This window comes from Pelodiscus sinensis, unplaced genomic scaffold (genome assembly GCF_049634645.1).
Source record: "Pelodiscus sinensis isolate JC-2024 unplaced genomic scaffold, ASM4963464v1 ctg39, whole genome shotgun sequence".
NCBI lineage: Eukaryota > Metazoa > Chordata > Testudines > Trionychidae > Pelodiscus > Pelodiscus sinensis.
The window spans coordinates 299,683-315,056 of record NW_027466048.1 but is presented as its reverse complement, the minus strand read 5'-3'; the positions used below and the strand labels follow the sequence as shown (position 1 = coordinate 315,056).

The 15,374-nt window shown below is 53.9% G+C and overlaps 1 protein-coding gene across 1 annotated transcript; it reads left to right on the top strand.

The window, feature by feature from the left end:
• Positions 1-479: 479 nt before the first annotated feature.
• LOC142826430 (maestro heat-like repeat family member 5) lies at positions 480-4,555 on the top strand. The gene is made up of 6 exons (XM_075918682.1): positions 480-843; positions 1,227-1,382; positions 1,766-1,888; positions 2,310-2,412; positions 3,718-3,792; positions 4,411-4,555. The coding sequence occupies exons 1-6, from the start codon at positions 706-708 to the stop codon at positions 4,515-4,517; spliced, it is 702 nt and encodes a 233-aa protein (XP_075774797.1). The 5' UTR covers positions 480-705; the 3' UTR covers positions 4,518-4,555.
• Positions 4,556-15,374: the final 10,819 nt, after the last annotated feature.

Here is a 15,374-nt window from a genome sequence, read left to right as displayed (position 1 = left end):
CCTGTCTCTGAGGAGTTTGCCTTTGACTTGGCTCTCAGCGGTGCCCTGGGGAGCCCCGATCTGACACCAGGGGACCGAGGAAGCCTGTGGTGCTCCCAGCGCCCAGTTCCTGGGGGTGCGTTACTGAGCAAACCAGGCACGAGGGGGTGTCCCTGCTCCCAGGCAGAGCATGGTCAGTGGAGGTGGTGGGGAGGCAGGGGCGGGTGAGACTGCTGCGGGGCCCAGGGCAGCGAAATTTCACGGGGCCCCTCCTTTGACTCGGTGTATGTGCGGGGCCTCGGGAAGCGCGGGGCCCGGGACAGCCGCCCCGCTCGCCCTGCCCTAAATCCGCTGCTGTGGGGCGGGGAAGGAGACTCAGGTCGTCGCTCAGGGCAGTGGGGGGAGGGGAGTCGGGCAACAAAGCCCAGACTTGGCAACGGCAAAGGAGTCGGGGGGCGGGGTCAGAGCTCGGTGGGCGGGGCCTGGAGCGGCTCTCGGCAGGCGACAGGGCAGGCTCTGCTCAAGGGCCAGGGGTGCAAAGCACCTGGCGGAGCGGCAGGAGAAGGACTTTCTCCCCTGCTGGGGGCTGGGCCGTCCCTGGGGTCTGGCCGATGGGGAGGGAGGGTCCAGCCCCTGCCCCAGGCTGCGTCCCAGGACAGTGGGGAGCTGCCTTCTGCATTCCCACAGGGGCAGTTGATACGGGCCCAGCTGCCCGGGACCATCGCCATGTTCTGCGCCACGGACGCAAGGACCGTCCTGGAGGCCATGACGGAGGCGGCAGACGCCATCTACCTGCTCGCCGGGGAGGGGCTTGGCTCCATCTCCCAGGACATGGCAGCCAGCCTGCGCCCGCTCATTGACCACGTAAGGCTGGGAACCCCGGAGAAGCACATTCCCCCTCCCTCCTCTCCCTGCCACCCTGGTATGTCCCTGCCCAGCCCCTTCCCCCCTCAGGCCGGCCACGCAGCACCCAAGGGGGCCCCTGCCAAGGGTGGGGCATCTCCGACGCAGCCTCCTCCCTGGCAGAGCCCTTCTGGGCCAACCTGAGCACCAAGCTCCCAGCCCTGCTGCAGCCTCCCCCCCGAACCTCCTGTCCCCAGATCCTCCCCCGCCTGCTGCTGCTCCCCAAGGGGGCAGGCGTGAGCGCCAGGCCCCAGGGCCCCGGGAGGGGAGCCCAGAGCAGCCTCTGTGGCCAGGGACATGGCCCGGCTCTCACCGGCTTCCCCGCCCCCGCGTGTCCTTGCCAGGAGAGGGGCAGTGTCCGCTCAGCCGCCATTTCCCTGCTGGGCACCATGCTGAGCGGGGTGAAGGACCCAGACAAAGCGGCCGTGCAGCAGGAACTCACCAGCTGCCTGCTCCCGCTGCTGCTCCACCTGGCAGACGAGGAGCAGAGCGTGATCCTGGTAAGTGCTGCGCTCGGTATTTCCAGAGAGCAAAGTGCCAGAGTCCCCTGGGCCCCACCCGTCTCCAGAGCCCCTGCCCAGCCAGGGCCACTGGGGACGTGCAGGGGCCACAGGGGAGGGCCCCTGGGCTCAGACCCCTTGGGGTCCCAGAGCGGCCTGGCGCTGCCGTTGCCGTCTCTGCGCAGAAGGGCTGAGCTGTGGAGATCCCGTCTGGCTCTCGCCAGCCAGTTCTCAGCCCCTCCCCTGAGCAGCCTCCCTTTGGGAACAAGGGGCAGGAACCTCCCCTGGCAGCGAGAGCAGGAGCCCAAGGAGCAGGGAGGAGGGGACGTGCCCCAGAGGCTCCCTCTCTCAGCGAGGCCCCTCGCTCTCCCCTTGTGCTGCAGAGCTGCAAAGTGACCCTCTTCCGCTGCGCCGTGTTCCTCGGCTGGGCCAATCGGAAGAGTCTCTTCTGCAGCCTGGCCTGGGACGGCTCCTCGCAGCTCTTGCCGTGCGTCGGGAAGTGCCTGGTAGGTGTGTTCTTTGGGCCCGCAGAGCAGTGAGTGGGGAGCTCAGGGAGACCTTTCTAGCCCCACCCCCCGAGCACCCAGGGGGTTCTCCACCCCGCTCGTCATGCAGGGACATCAGAGGCAGCCCCTCCTAGAAGGGCTCCCGTGGGGTCCTGCCCCTTTTGCTTGTGGGGTGGGCACAGCGGCTGTGCACCCTGCTCCTGCCCTCCACTCCCCTGCTGCCCTGCAGGCCCTGTGGGGTTAGGACACTGGGACTGCTGGGCACCCTCTGCATCCGGCCCTTCCGAGAGGGGCAGCTCCATCGTCTGGGCTCCTACTGGCTCTTGCCCTGCCCTCCCTCTGAGCTTCAGCAGCCCTGGCCTGCCCGCTGTGGGCAGATCACGTTGTCTGCACTGAGCATTTCTCCCTGCTCTGTTCCTAGATGGAGAATAACGAGAGGAACATCCCCAGGCTCCTGTTCCAGGCTTTAAAGTATCTGGAAAGCTCCCAGCCGTCCATCCGACATTCTGCAGCCCTGTTCATCGGTAAGCAGAGCAAACCCACGTGAGCTTTTCCCGTGCTTCCTTCAAAGCTCTTTTTCCACTTCCCACTCCGTTCTCTGGGACCAGGGGGAATTTTCACTAGTTTCATTGAACAATCAGTTCAATAGGTTACGATGTTATCACAAACATGCGCTGCCCATCCTGACAGTCTCATCCAATCGCATTAATGGCTCTAGTCTCTCCAGCCTAACCAGCATCTCTTCCTCCTTGTCAGTTCTGGGCTTTCATTGTCTGTCATCCCGCTGAGACACATGGGCACAGACAGACATAGCCCGGATCCGATATGTTTTGTTCTCTGCTTGTGTGGTGGTGAGCCTGGGCCAGGCAGAACTCAGCTTTCCCAAAGGTCCCCCCCGCTATTCGTCTTTCAGTGGGCTTACAGCCAAATTAAGTGTCTCCCAAGCACAACTTAGCTTTTTGGGTCACTTGGCTTAAGAGCTGCATCACAATGCCAGTGGGAGGGGGGAAGAGGAGAGCTCCCTGCAGAAGTCGTAAGGACACTGCACATTTAGCATTCTGGGGACACGTCTGTTTGAATTAATAAAAAATGAACATGAACCGAAAGGGGTTTCAGGACAAGCATCAGCCAGCAACTCAGGAGCCTCCTGCAACTGCAAATGTGAAACATGGATATAACATGGAAGAGTTAGTTGAATAAAATATCAGCCCTATTGTGTTTTTGTGTATGATTTAGTCCTTCCCATCCCTAACATGCTGCTTCAAGGTCTGCAGCTTAACACAGGTGATCATGTGCTATTTCCTAAATTAACAGAAGTCAGGTTATCTACCAGAATGACACACAGGGTGCTCTCTTAGCTGGTGTAAAATGCTACTCCCAGCTATAAATTACGATGTGTCACTGAGGAGATTTGCACTAGTGTTTGAAGAAATTTGAAAAGTAATACCAGTGGGAAACTTGATTTAAATCAACGCACCCTGCCTGACAAGCACCAGAATCCGACAGTGGGGATCTGCGTGTGCCAGAATTCACATTTACTGCAAGCTGGAGGGAGCCACTTTGCCATTTGGTCCCTTCCAACTTCTCCTGCCCACAACTTTTTGGCCACATCTCCAGGAAACCAGCAAGATGTAATTTCAGTCTCCTTTGCAATCGGCCTTTCAGTGACTTCTGGGGTCGGATGCTTTCTCCCATGTGCTTCGTGCCACATCGAAGGGCCGGGTATTGAATTTCCCAAGGGCTGTCTTGTGGGAATGGCTGAATCTTTAGCAATTTTCAGGGATGATGTTGAAAAGTCCTGAGCTCCGGGGTATTCCTTGTCTGTTTAGGAGAGACCATCCACCATTTCGTCTACCTGTTGGCGGAGACAGTGAGTGCAGATGGCATCTTCCGCCTGTGTGAAGGTAAGGAAACAGCTCTGGGCGTTCGGGCATCTGTGGGCAGTATGAGGCCTGAACACAGCTGCCCCAGTGTCTGTCTCTGTCTGGGGACAGTGCTTAAGGGGGAAGAATGGTCTTGCTGGTCAATGTAAGACTGGGAGTCAGGAGATTTGAGCCACCAGGAGCAACTCTGTGCCTCACCTTCCCCACCTGTAAAATGGGGATAAGAACACAAAGGCTCTCAAGGGAGGCCGCCCAGAACTGAAGATGACTAGTCAGTAGGAGGAGGAGAAGGACTCTTACCCTCTGTCACAAAAAGTTCCACCACCTGCTCCCCTCCACTACAGAGGTTGTAGGCCAGGGACCTTCACCCAGAGTTGGGTTCTTGGCTCCTAGGCCATCCCGTGCGGGCCCCCAGGAAACACCTTTCCCTGCCACCTCTGGAGCACTGAAGGTGGCACAATTGCACAAAGGATTCGGTAGAAGTTAGGAGCCAACGCCCCTTTGCGGCTCTGCACCTAAATGCCAGAGTTACGGTTGCTGTCGTGTTCCCGTGGCAAAGGCCATTCGGAAGCAAAGATTTCCCAGCCACCTGTGACAGCAGCTCTGTGAGTTTTCCAAGCCATTTCCTCTTTCTTTCAGCTTTCCAGGAAGTGCCTTTAAGATCAGACAGGACCACAGCGATCGTCCTGAATGAACATTTTAAATGGCTGCAGAAGCTTGCGAACCTCGTGTGGGGTGCGTTTTGATTAGGGAGCGGCACCGACACAGAAGGACTCTTCATCCTGCCACGGTACGTACAACACATGGGAGCAGCTCTTTGGAGCCGGGGCTGGGCCGTGGGGTGGGTATTCACAAGGGACATCAGCTTCCGTAGCAGAGTCCAGCCCAGAGACACCTGGGAAGACGTTCTGAGACTCTCGCAAAGCCAGGGCCCTGGGCAGCCAATGGGGGTACGTCTACACTACAACGCTAATTCGAACTAACGCATCCAGACTAAAAAACTAGTTCGAATTCGCGTTTTGCTAATTCGAACTAGCATGTCCACATTAAGTGGACCCTGAACCGCGGTTAAGGCTGGCTGGAAGCAGTGCCGGCAGGGCATCAGATGAGGATTTAGAGCATGGAGCTGCTGTCACAGGCAAGCCAAGGGCAGTGCTTAAAGCGACCCGACCCCCACCCCGGACAGACAGTTCTCAGGGGTGCCCCGCTTGCGAAGCAGTCCTGGCTTGGAGTGCCCTGAGTGCCCACACTGGGCACATCACAGCACTCGGCCATCAGACCGGCTGCACTTGCCGCAGGCTGCCATCTGGGGAGGGGGGCAATTGGGGGGCTGCAGGAGAGCTTCCACCCCCAGAAGCCCGCAGAGCCAGCCCAGTCCTCCCCATCGGGGGCTCGTACCCCATTCCTCCCTCACCTCCTTCCACTTACCCTTCCCTAGCCCCCCTTCCTGATGTACAAAATAAAGAAAACGTGTGGTCAAAAATAGAATCTCTCTTTATTGAACAAAACTGGGGGAGACTGGGAAAAGGAGGTGGGAGAGGGAAAGAGAGAGGGTGGGAGAGGGGAGGGCAACTAAAATGATGAGGGGTTTGGAACAGGTCCCATATGAAGAGAGGCTAAAGAGACTGGGACTTCTCAGCTTAGAAAAGAGGAGACTGAGGGGGGATATGATAGAGGTCTATAAAAGCATGAGTGGTGTGGAGAGGGTGCATAAAGAAAAGTTTTCCATTTGTTCCCATAATAGAAGGACTAGAGGACACCAAAGGAAAGGAATGGGTAGCAGGCTTCAAACTAGTAACAGAAAGCTGTTCTTCACAAAGCAAAGAGTCAACCTATGGAACTCCCTGCTGCAGGAGGCTGTGAAGGCTAGAACTAGAACAGAGTTTAAAGAGAAGTGAGATAAAGTGATGGAGGTTGGGTCCATGGAGTGGTGGTATTAGCCAGGGGGTAGGAGTGGTGTCCCTGCCCAAGATTTGTGGAAGGCTGGAGAGGGATGGGACGAGACAAATGGGTTGGTCATTGTCTTCGGTCCATCCCCTCTGGGGTACCTAGTGTTGGCCACTGTCGGCAGACAGGCTACTGGGCTAGATGGACCTTTGGTCTGACCGAGTACGGCCATTGTAAGCTCAGGGCTCAGGGTCGGGAGTCTCAGTGGTCCCCCTTGATTTTCATGCACACCTGCTCCTGGGTGGCCAGGCTGGCAGCTCTCCTGACCTAGACGGCCACTTTCCTGTGCCTAGTGCGGAGATCGTGGACAAGGTCCACGATGTCTGCACTAGCCCAGGCGGGTGCCCGCCTCTTGCGGTCCAGGGCAAGCTCCCGGGAGCCGCCAGCCTGGTCCCGGGAAGAGGGGGAAGGCTGGGGGGCATCGGGTGGGTGGCTCGATCCGTGCCAGGTGCTGGGTCTGCTGGCTGGGTGCTGGCAGGCTTGCACCTGGCACGGGCACCGTAGCCAGCCCGTGCCCCTTTAAGGGGTCCGGGGCCGGGATGGGGGCAATAGAGTTTCCCTGGTGTTGGCTAGAGTGGCCGCCAAGGAAACCTGGGGAGGGCTAGCCTCCCACTAGTTTGAATTAAGGGTCTACACAGCCCTTAATTCGAACTAGTACGTTCGAACTAGGCTTAATCCTCGTGGAATGAGGATTACCTAGTTCGAACTAAGTGCTCCGTAAGTTCGAATTAAATTCGAACTAACGGAGCGCTAGTGTAGCGCCTATGAAAGTTAGTTCGAACTAACGTTAGTTCGAACTAACTTTGTAGTGTAGACATACCCATAGATAGTTGGGTTTGTGATGACCGGGAGACCCGTATGGTCACTTGCCTGCCCGGTGCGAAGGTTGCAGATCTCTCGAGGCATCTACATAGACTTATGTGTAGTGCTGGGGAGGAGCCGGTGGTTGTGGTACATGTAGGTACCAATGACATAGGGAAGGGTAGGAGAGATGTCCTGGATGCCAAATTTAGGCTGCTAGGAAAGAGACTGAAATCCAGGACCTCTATGGTGGGATTCTCGGAAATGCTTCCAGTTCCACGCGCAGGGCCAGGTAGGCAGGCAGAGCTTCAGAGTCTCAATGCGTGGATGAGACGATGGTGTAGGGAAGAGGGGTTTGGATTTATTAGGAACTGGGGACACTTTTGGGAGAAGGGGAGCCTATACAGGAAGGATGGGCTCCACCTAAACCAGGGTGGAACCAGACAGCTGGCACTAAACCTTAAAAAGGCCGTAGAGCACTTTTTAAACTAAGACATGGGGGAAAGCCGATTGGTGCGGAGATGCACGTAAATCGGATGGAGACTTCTCTTAGAGGAGAATCCATCGATAGAGATTCTTTAAGCTATAGTCAGAAAGAGAGGAGGGGAGACGACAAACCATAGGCCAGAGCAGACAAACAACCGCATACAGAGGAATCCAATGCATCAGGGAAGGGCAGACAAAGAAGCAGTGGCAAATTTTTAAAGTGCTTCTACACAAATGCTAGGAGTCTGACTAATAAGATGGGTGAACTAGAGTACCTCGTATTAAAGGAGGAGATTGACATAATAGGCATCACTGAAACCTGGTGGAATGAGGAAAATCTGTGGGACACAATCATACCGAGATATAAAATATATCGAAAGGATAGAGCAGGCCAGGTGGGTGGTGGAGTGGCACTGTATGTGAAAGATAATGTAGAATCAAATGAAATAAAAATATTAAATGAATCAACATGTTCCATAGAATCGCTATGGATAGTAATTCCATGCTCCAATAATAAGAAATTAGCAGTTGGGATATATTACCGACCACCTGACCAGGACAGCGATATTGACATTGAAATGCGGAGGGAGATTAGCGAGGCTACCAAAATAGAGAACTCTATAATAATGGGGGATTTTAATTATCCCCATGTTGACTGGATACATGTTACCTTAGGAAGAGAAGCAGAGAGAAAATTTCTCAATGGCTTAAATGACTGCTTCTTGGAGCAGCTGGTGCAGGAACCCACCAGGGGAGAGGCAATACTCGATTTAGATCTGAGTAGAGTGCAGGATCAGGTCCAGGAGATAACTGTTACAGGACCGACTGGGAATAATGACCATAATTTAATAACATTTAACATGCCTGTGGTGGGAAGAACACCCCAGCAGTCTAACACCCTGGCACTTAATTTCAAAAAGGGGAATTACACAAAAATGAGGAGGTTAGTTAAACAGAAATTAAAAGGCACAATGACTAGAGCCAAATCCCTGCAAGCTGCATGGAAACTTTTTAAAGACACTATAATAGAGGCCCAACTTAAATGTATACCCCAAATTAAAAAACATAGCAAGAGACTGGTAAGTCTAACTTCAGTACCGGGCAAATTAGTCGAAACAATAGTAAAGAATAAATTTGTGAGGCATGTAGAAGAACATAATTTGTTGGACAAAAGTCAACATGGGTTCTGTAAAGGGAAATCATGTATTACTAATCTATTAGGGTAGATCGACGGAGGCATGTAGATTAGTTTATTCGAAAAAGGGAAATGAAGCCTCGATTAAAATAATCGCGGCTTCGTTTAAATTTAAATGGCTGCCGCGCTGAGCCGACAAACAGCTGATCAGCAGTTTGTCGGCAGATCGGGGCAGTCTGGACGCGCCTGTCTGGACGCAGTCTGGACAAAGGCTTCCTTGTCGACCGCGGCACATCCAGACTGCCCCGATCTGCCGACAAACAGCTGATCAGCAGAACGGGGCAGCCATTTAAATGTAAATGAAGCCACGATTATTTTAATCGCGGCTTCATTTCCCTATGCCGATCTGTCTAATCTACATGCCTCCGTCGACGGCCATCCCTAGAGAGGGATGGCAAGAGACAAATTGCTTGATCATTGCCTTCGGTCCAGCCTCTTTGGGGCACCTGGTGCTGGTCACTATCGGCAGACAGGCCACTGGGCTAGATGGACCTTTGGTCTGACCCAGTACAGCCATTCTTATGTTCTTACGGCAAACAACCTTTTCACACTCTTTCCCCCAGGTTATCTAGGTAGACACCATCACAAGGCAAACATGGATCCCGTTCAGCAGTAAAGAGCGATGGTCATCACTGCAAACAATTCACAACTTATGTCCAGGGCCTAGCCAGGAGCCGCTAGAGCAAGAAGAACGTGTGGAGGCCATGAACACAGAGGTGAGTGAAACACCTGAGTGGAGATGCTAGCGGCAATCGATTCTTCTGACAGAGAGAAATGCCAGTTCTGGACCCAGGCGACAAGCAGAGACTGGCAGGACTGCAGCTATGGGACAACGACCAGTGGCTGCAAAACTTGTGCATGCATAAGGCGACTTTCATGGAGGTTTCCTTCCCTGAGGTGCAGCAGTGCCAGAATGAGACTGGCTTTGATAGTTGAGAAGCGAGTGGTAATAGCCATGTGGAAGTTAGCAAGGCCAGGCAGCTACCGGTCAGCTGGAAATTAATTCAGAGCGGGGGAATAAGACGGTGGGAGGCTGCTGTGATCCAAGCAGCCAGTGATCCAAGTAGCAACGAAGGACAGTAACTCTGGGAAACATGCAGGCCATAGTGGATGGCTTTGCTGCAATGCAGTTCCCTAATGGTGGTGGGGTGGCAGATGAAACATACATTCCTATCTTGATTCCTGGCCACTATCCCAAAGAGCTCATAACTGGGAAGTGGTAGTTCTTGCTGGTGCCATGGGCTTTGGTGGATCACAAAGGCCGTTTCACTGGCATCAATATGGGATGGTCAGGAAAGGAGCATGACATGCGCATCTATAGGAACTTTGGTTTAGTCAGAAAGGTACAAGGTGGAATTTTCTTCCCACCTGGGAATCTTGCATCGGAGGCATTGAAATGCCAATTGTGATTCTTAGAAGCCCAGCCTCCCCTTCTTGCTGTGGCCCCTGAAGCAGTACGCAGGCAGCCTGGACATCAGTAGGAAGCAGCTCAGCTATAGGCCGAGCAAATGCAGAATGGTGGTAGAAAGAGCTTTTGGACGTTTAAAGGGAAGGTTTTGCCGTCTATTGACTGGGTTAGACCTCAGTATAAGCAGCATTCCCATTGTTGTAGCAGCCTCTCGTGAGCTCCCTAAAATTTTATGTCAGGGCAGGAGCATATTAAATGTGCTGACCTGTATATTTTACACAGCCCTGTCCCCGATCTGCCATGCACCACAAGCAATAACCATACTGTTGCTGAGAAATCCGGCCCCTCCCATGCCTGTACAGGCATGTCAGCCGCTCTGTTTGCTGCCTCAAGATCTGCTCCTGGGTCTTGGTTTCACATTCCATGCACGTTATCCTCTCCTCATGCTCCGCGCATCTTCTGCAGCATCGTTCTCCTCTGCCCATTTAACCTCACCCTGCCCATGCGGGTGGGTTGCATTTGCTCATGGAATGTCATTCCGTTATGTTTTCGCCTTCAGAAAACCCACTAACTCATTTCTGTTGTACAGGAAAAAACTCCAGGCCCATGTGGCGACTCTGAGGGAAAGGAGAGCGAAGCTGCTGGGGTTAAAGGAGACCAGTGAGCAGAGAAGCCAGCAGTACCTGGTAGGTGTCTGTTGTTTTTCCCTGGCTGGGAGACGTAGTTGAGATTTAGGATTGTTTATTGTTAGATTTCTCTGTGGCCTTGGTGAAGGTGGGTTTATGTGAGTTTCTCCGTTCTCACGGGATAGTGTGTGCGTGTTGCAAATATTCTCTCCCTTGAAAAAATGGAAGCTGCATTTGAATGAATGAATGAATTTCTATTCACTGTGACGTTCATAAACAACTTCTCCCAAAACACAAGGGTTGTTTCCCAGGAGACTAGGACACAGGCCCTTATGGGATATTGGGAGCAAAGTGTAAAAAAGTCCCCCCCTTGTGATGAAAACATACAGTCAAGTATCCGGCTGTGAAGGATTCAAGGTTTTGAACCCCAGTCAGGGGAGCTGACACCCTTGACAACCCCCTAAGCAAGGTGTTCATGTGTGTGTGGGTTGGGGGGTGGGGGGGAGGCAGCGCCATGTTCCTGGAAGGGGACAGTCCCATATTTAAAAGCTGTTCCCAGTGTTCTGACTTTGTCCCGTATTCCCCCGGAGCGGCCAGCACTCAGCAGGGTTTTGGGGGTTGGAAACCTGCAGCTTGCGGGACACCAGCAGCACACGAGCCAATTTTCTGTGGCCCCTTCCCACCACAGAGCAGGGAGCTTGTGCTGCAGCTTCCGGCTGGGAAGGGGAAGGGGTGGGAAAGGTGCATGCGAGTCCCTGGGGCTGCCCCTGCCCAGCCTGGGGATGCAATTCCTGGGAGCCAAGGGAAAGCCCCAGCGTGTGCCTCCTCTGTGCATGACTCCCCCCTCTCCCCAGAGGAGGGAAAGCCCTGGTACACGCCTCCTCTGGAGACCCCCCCCCCCCCGTCCCACCACACCATGCCACTCCAGTTCTCAGCACACCACAGACCTGGGGGAGAGGAGCAGCCACTGCACTTCCAGAACCCCCAGAAGTGGCGCGTGGCTGGACTCCCATCCACCTCACGGGAAGCCGCCACTATCTCCATTGTCACTGGAGGTGGGCAGTGGGACTCCTTGGGGTGGGGGAAATCAGAGGGGGGCCTCCCAAACAGCTCATGAACGACTGTTCGCACCCTCGCAATTTGACCAGTTGGTCACGATTGACGGGTTGGTGACCATCGCCATAGCGACTGGGGGTCAGGCTGGGCTGGGAGTTTGCACAGGAAGCTGGAGGCTGCAGCCCTGTGGGTGTTCAGGTTGGGGTTGGGGTGTCAGAGCATCCAGCATCAGGGGCTCTCTCCTGCTAAAGGGCTCTGCTCAGCCAGGACAGGGCTCCCAGCCAGCCACAGGCAACTCCCCTTCCACTGCCCTGATGCCAGGGTGAGGGGCACAGCCTGTCTGAAAGGGAAGTGTCGGGCCCTGTCACTTGTGGTCTGGGTCCCTCGCCCACAATCCCCATGAGGCAGGGGAGGAGCCCAGGGTGCACAGTCCTGAAATGCAGAGTTTGTGTCCTCGTCTCCCTGTGGCACCCACGGGTGTTTGTTAGCTGGGCCTTAGCCCCGCCCCTTCACCATGAGGCCACGCCCCCTGCTCCTTCTCATCCCCCCTGGGGCCCAGTCCCTCCAACTGCCCTGACTGGCCTGCCCTGGGCTGGGGACACAGGCTAGGGACTGCTCTTGGGTGCTCCAGCCTCTGCCCAGAGCGGGTGGATGGTCCTGGACAGCCCTTGTCCAGCCTGGCTCTGACGTCCATCCCGGGGGATGTGGGGGGTTCTTTGTGCTTTTCATTTTCACTTTTTCTTCCTGGTTTTAAATGCCTTTTGGGCCGGGGCAGGATCCCTCTTTGTTTTACTTTGGGGGAGACAGTCCAGTTTCCCGGAGTACGATTTCCCTCGTGGGTTTGTTTTTTTCTTCCCTTCCCATCCCACTTCTTTTTTTCCCCATTTCTGCTTCCTGACCAATCAGTTTCAAAAAGAAAAGAATTTGCAAGGAGAACAGGGGGAGAAATTGTGATTTAAAAGAAAACAAGCCAGATGCTGTGTCTCCGAGGCAGCACTCAAGGCAGCAGGCGTGGGACAGAGCATCTCTAGGCCCAGAGACCGGGGCATGGGTCTGTTCCCAGGCACTTACCCACACGGCTCAGCACGATCACAGCCAAGGCCAGAGAGACGCACCCGGTGCCCAGCGCCACTAGGCAGTGTCGGTACCTGAGGGGAGCAGGCGGGGGAGCTGGAACAGAGGGGTTCAGAGCACAGGGTCAGCAGCTGCCGCAGCGGGATCAGAGCTATGTCACCACTAGTACTGGAGGCAGATCCACAGCTGGTGCCAACCCACCCCACAGAGCTCACAAGCAGCAGGTCAGTGGCACAGAGACTGGTTTTCTGCACTTAAAGGCTCCTCGCCCAATCGCAGGCCGTGTCAGTCAGCTGCAGCCCGACTGCCAACCCTGGGACCAGATCCAGCTGCTGGGAGTTACCTGAAGTGCTGCACTGATGTGAGAGAATTTATCCTGATTCACACCCCTTGGAAATCCATCCCTGTCAGAGTGCAGGGCACGAGCAAAGTCCGTTCTCATAACAGTGGTGGCCGCACACACCAGCTGGGATCAGGACCCTGTGGTGCTGGGCGCTGCACAGACGCAGCAAGAGACAGTCCCTGCCCCAGCTGGGACACAGAGCCCAAGGTTGGCAGGGGAGGGCCTTGCAGCCAGTACCTTGGTTCTCAGCTGCAGACGAGCTACCCCACTGGGGGCAGGGGTCCAACCCCATTCCCCTGTCCTTGTGCTGCATCGTCCCCAAGCAGAGCGACAGTCGAGCTGTCTAGGACAGAGGGGGTGGGACAGGGCGGTGATCCTGCTACAGCGGAAGCATCTGCCCTCATACTGCAAAGCACTTGGCTGTCGCACAGAGACAATCAGATACCCAGGTAGGTGGGTGCACATGGGGATGGAGGGATAATTAGATCCTGTCACACACTGGAGCTGGCTAAAAGGAAGTGGGATTCCAACCTCCCTTCCTCCCTTTCACTTGGCTGGGACGGGGGGGGGGGGGTGGGATGCAGGAGGGGATGCAGGGTGCTGGCTCCTGGAGGCAGTTCAGGGCTAGGACAGGTGCTTGGGGTACAGGAGGGGGTTCAGGATACAGGAGGGCAAACTGCTGATTCAGAGAGGGGATTCAGGGCAGGGGTTCAGGGCGCTGACAGAGTTTTGATCAGAGCAACGAACATTTCAATGTTTGCCCAATTTGGGGCAAAACCAAATGTTGAAATATTGGAATTACCAGTTGATTTGTTTTCTATCAAAGACACACAGCAGTGAGAGAGAGAGGGAGGTGCACCAAGGGAGACCTAGTGAGAGACTCTGTGAAAGAGAGTTTTGTCCTTGAGGCTACGTCTTCACTGCATTCTTATTTTGGAATAAGCTATTCCGGAGGAGATATTCCAAAATATCTTATTTCAAAATAGCGTGTCTACACTACAGGGAAGCCTCACAATTAGTCCAAGGCAGGCTTCTCTAATGTGGATGCACTGTCTCGATTTAGACCCCCCCAGGAGGCACTGGGGAATAATTACTTTGAATGGCCCTGGGGAGGAGTTATTTTGAATTAGCAGCAGTGGAGCATCCACACTACCGCTATTCCGAAATAGCTATTTTGGAATCAACGTTATTCTTTATGGAATGAAGTTTACAGACATCAGAATAAGCTGTCTGTTATGTCAAATGTATTTTGATAACGGAATTGCTATGTAGATGCTATATAGGAAGCCTAATCCGAACTACCTAGTCCGTGCCGCATGTAGCCGCGGGCACGGAGTCCGAACTAGCCGGCATTTAAAAATAGCGGCGCCTGGCAAGATGCAAATGAAGCCCGGGAAATTCAAATCCCGGGCTTCATTTGCAACTTCGGTTGCCTACATTAACCACCCTAGTTCGAACTAGGGTGGTAGTGTAGACATACCCTCTGTACCTGGGAGCAAGTCACAGAATTACACTGAGCCTTAGTTTCCCAAATGTAAAATGGAGTTCATGCCTCCTTTCTCTGTACTGTTTGTAACTTTTTTGGGGCAGGGCTTGTCTCTCTATGGCTGTGTCTACATTGGCACCCTTTTCCAGAAAAGGGATGCTAATGAGACCAGTCGGAATTGCAAATGCCCCGGGGAACCCCCCCCCCCCCGGCATTTGCATGAACATGGCTGCCGCTTTTTTCCAGCTCGGGGCTTTGCCGGAGAAAAGCGCCAGTCTAGACAGGTATTTTCGGAAAATAAACCCTTTTCCGGAAGATCCCTTATTCCTACTTAAAATCAGGAATAAGGGATCTTCCGGAAAAGGATTTATTTTCCGAAAGATACCTGTCTAGACTGCACTATGCAAATTCCATATCTGATTTTGATTGAATTTCAAAATAGGCTCTTTCGAAATTTGGTGCATCGACACAGCACCAGATTTCAAAATAACACGCTATTTTGAGACATCTCTTAACCCTCATGGAATGAGTGTGACTGGGATGCCGAAATAACACGCCTGTTGTCTGAAAAATATTTTGAAATAATGGGCAGCTTGTTATGATGTGTGGTAGCTATTTCAGGATACCTCCAGTGTCCCAAAATAGCTGTACAGTGTAGACCTACTCTTATTCCTCGTGAAATGACGGTCACAGGAGTCGGAGTTGTAAGCAGTCCTCTGGCTGCATGTTATTTCAGCATTATCATATATATAGTAGTCCAGTGTCTGAGAGTCTATAACGCTGTAGCATTACAAACTCGCCTCTGGGGGGTGTTCCAGACTGGTTATAGTAGCTGTAGCGTTACAAACTCGCCTTTGGGGGGTGTTCCAGACTGGTTATAGTAGCTGTAGCGTTACAGACTCACCTCTGGGGGGTGTTCCAGACTGGTTATAGTAGCTGTAGCGTTACAAACTCGCCTCTGGGGGGTGTTCCAGACTGGTTATAGTAGCTGTAGCGTTACAGACTCACCTCTGGGGGGTGTTCCAGACTGGTTATAGTAGCTGTAGCGTTACAAACTCGCCTCTGGGGGGTGTTCCAGACTGGTTATAGTAGCTGTAGCATTACAAACTCGCCTTTGGGGGGTGTTCCAGACTGGTTATAGTAGCTGTAGCATTACAGACTTGCCTTTGGGGGGTGTTCCA